The following is a 1,921-nucleotide window of genomic DNA, read 5'->3' on the forward strand; positions in this document are numbered from 1 at the left end:
CTATCTATCTATCTATCTATCTATCTATCTATCTATCTATCTATCTACCTACCTACCTACCTACCTACCTACCTACCATAATCTCTCTTTTCCTCCTTCCCCCCTCTCTCTATCATCTCTCCCTCCCTCCCTCTCTCTATCTAACATCTCCCTCCCTCCCTCCCTTTCTCTCCCCTTCCCTCTCTCTTCCTCCCTACATCTCTCTCTCTTTCTCTCTGTCTCTTTTTCTCGCTCCCTCCTTCCCTCTCTCTATCTAACATCTCTCTCCCTCCCTCTCTCCCTCTTTCTACCTCCCTCCCTCTTTCTTTCTCTCCCTCTCTCTTCTCCCACCCTCCCTCCCTCTCTCCCTCCCTCTCCCTTTCTCTTTCTCCCTCCCTCCCTCCTCTCTCTCTCCCTCCTTCCTTCTCTCTTTCTGTCTCTCTTTCTGTCTCTCTTTCCCTCCCTACATATCTCTCTCTGTGTCTCTCTTTCTCGCTCTCTCCCTCCCTTCCTCCGTCCCTCCCTCTCTCTTTCAAAGACCCCCTTCCTCCCTCTCGGTCCTGGGAATCCCCCTCCTCTTGTCGTCGTCCCCCGCCAGCTTGGCTTTTTACCAGCCAAGGGGGAGAGTGAGAGAAAGGGGAGACTTTTCACCGGGGAAAGGAGAAAGGGGAGAAGACCCCCACCCACCCATCCTCCCCCTACGTGGGAGAAAACGGGGGGGAGGGGGAGGCGGCCTGCACGTGATGGGGAGCCGGCTCCAGGGAGACGCCCACCGGGAAGGCGAGGCCGAACGGCCGGGCGGAGGCAGCACCCGCCGCAGGCGCCGGCTCCCGCGGTGAGCCGCGATCGCGCGTGGGCCGGCGCCTTCCATGCCTCCACGCCGCAAGAAGAAGAAGAGGAGGAAGAAGCAGGCGGGCGGCGGCGGGCAGGCGGCGTTGCTGCCCAGGCGCCCGGCTCCTGCAGCAGCAACGGCAGCATCAGCATCCTTGGCCCCGGGCCGCCCGCTCCACGCCGCGGCGGCGCCCAGGATGTTCAGCGGCGTGGGCTGCTTCTGGGTGCTCCTGTCCTGCTGCCTGGTGGCCGTCTGCAGCCTCGGCTTCCTCTCGCCCGCCTGGGTCGTCCGGGTCGGCCGCCGGTGGGGGAGCCCCGCGCCCGCCTCCGTGGACGGCCCCGTGGGCGGCGTGGGCGAAGTCAGCTTCGGCTTGCTCTGGCACTGCGCGGAAGGGGAGCCACGCGGGGAGCCCTGCGACGCCCTAGGCGGCCTGGGGGGCTTCGGCCACATCCCCTCCGCCTCCTGGCAGGTGAGCGCGGGCAAGGGGGGGCGCGAGCCGCGTGGGTGGGTGGGGTGGAAGTTGCCCCGCGTGGCAGGTTAACCACGCCGGGGACAATAAACGAGGCTGGTGGCGGGGTGTGTGTGTGTGGCGCTTCCCACCCGCGATCGCGGCCCGCCACGTGTCCGGGCCTGAATGTCTGCACGCACGGACGGGAGGATGGATTCAGCGATGGGGTTTCGGGGTTCCCAAGCGCTCGGACCCTGAGCTGCAGCTTTCTGCCCCCGCGTGGGTTCTGCGCAAAAATCCGGCGCCCGTGGGGCGTGGGAAACCCGTTGCCGCTGGCCTCTTGGAGCAGAGAAGGAAAGAGGTGCTATGCCCCAGGGTCAGTTTTTTTTAAAGAAATCCCGTTTCCTGCGTGTTAGTCTTGAAGCCTGAGTGGCAAGCTACAATAAACACCCATCAAACATCCACTAATAATAATAATAATAATAATAATAATAATAATAATAATAATAATAATAATAATAATAATGCCACAATAATAATAGCAATAGTAGTAGTAGTAGTAACAACAACAACAGAGTTGGAAGGGACCTTGGAGGTCTTCTACCCCCTGCTTAGGCAGGAAACCCTACACTACTTCAGACAAATGGTTATCCAACTTCTGC

At 60.0% G+C, this 1,921-nt stretch overlaps 1 protein-coding gene across 1 annotated transcript in view; it reads left to right on the top strand.

Moving 5' to 3' along the window:
* Window positions 1-848: 848 nt before the first annotated feature.
* The window catches only part of LHFPL7 (LHFPL tetraspan subfamily member 7), a 108,886-nt gene continuing 107,813 nt past the window's right edge, over window positions 849-1,921 (top strand). Inside the window, exon 1 of the mRNA XM_070731465.1 lies at window positions 849-1,280. Coding sequence (XP_070587566.1) covers window positions 849-1,280 — 432 coding nt within the window. The remainder of the gene's footprint in view (window positions 1,281-1,921) is intronic.

Source organism: Erythrolamprus reginae, chromosome 1 (assembly GCF_031021105.1).
Source record: "Erythrolamprus reginae isolate rEryReg1 chromosome 1, rEryReg1.hap1, whole genome shotgun sequence".
Taxonomy (NCBI): domain Eukaryota; kingdom Metazoa; phylum Chordata; class Lepidosauria; order Squamata; family Dipsadidae; genus Erythrolamprus; species Erythrolamprus reginae.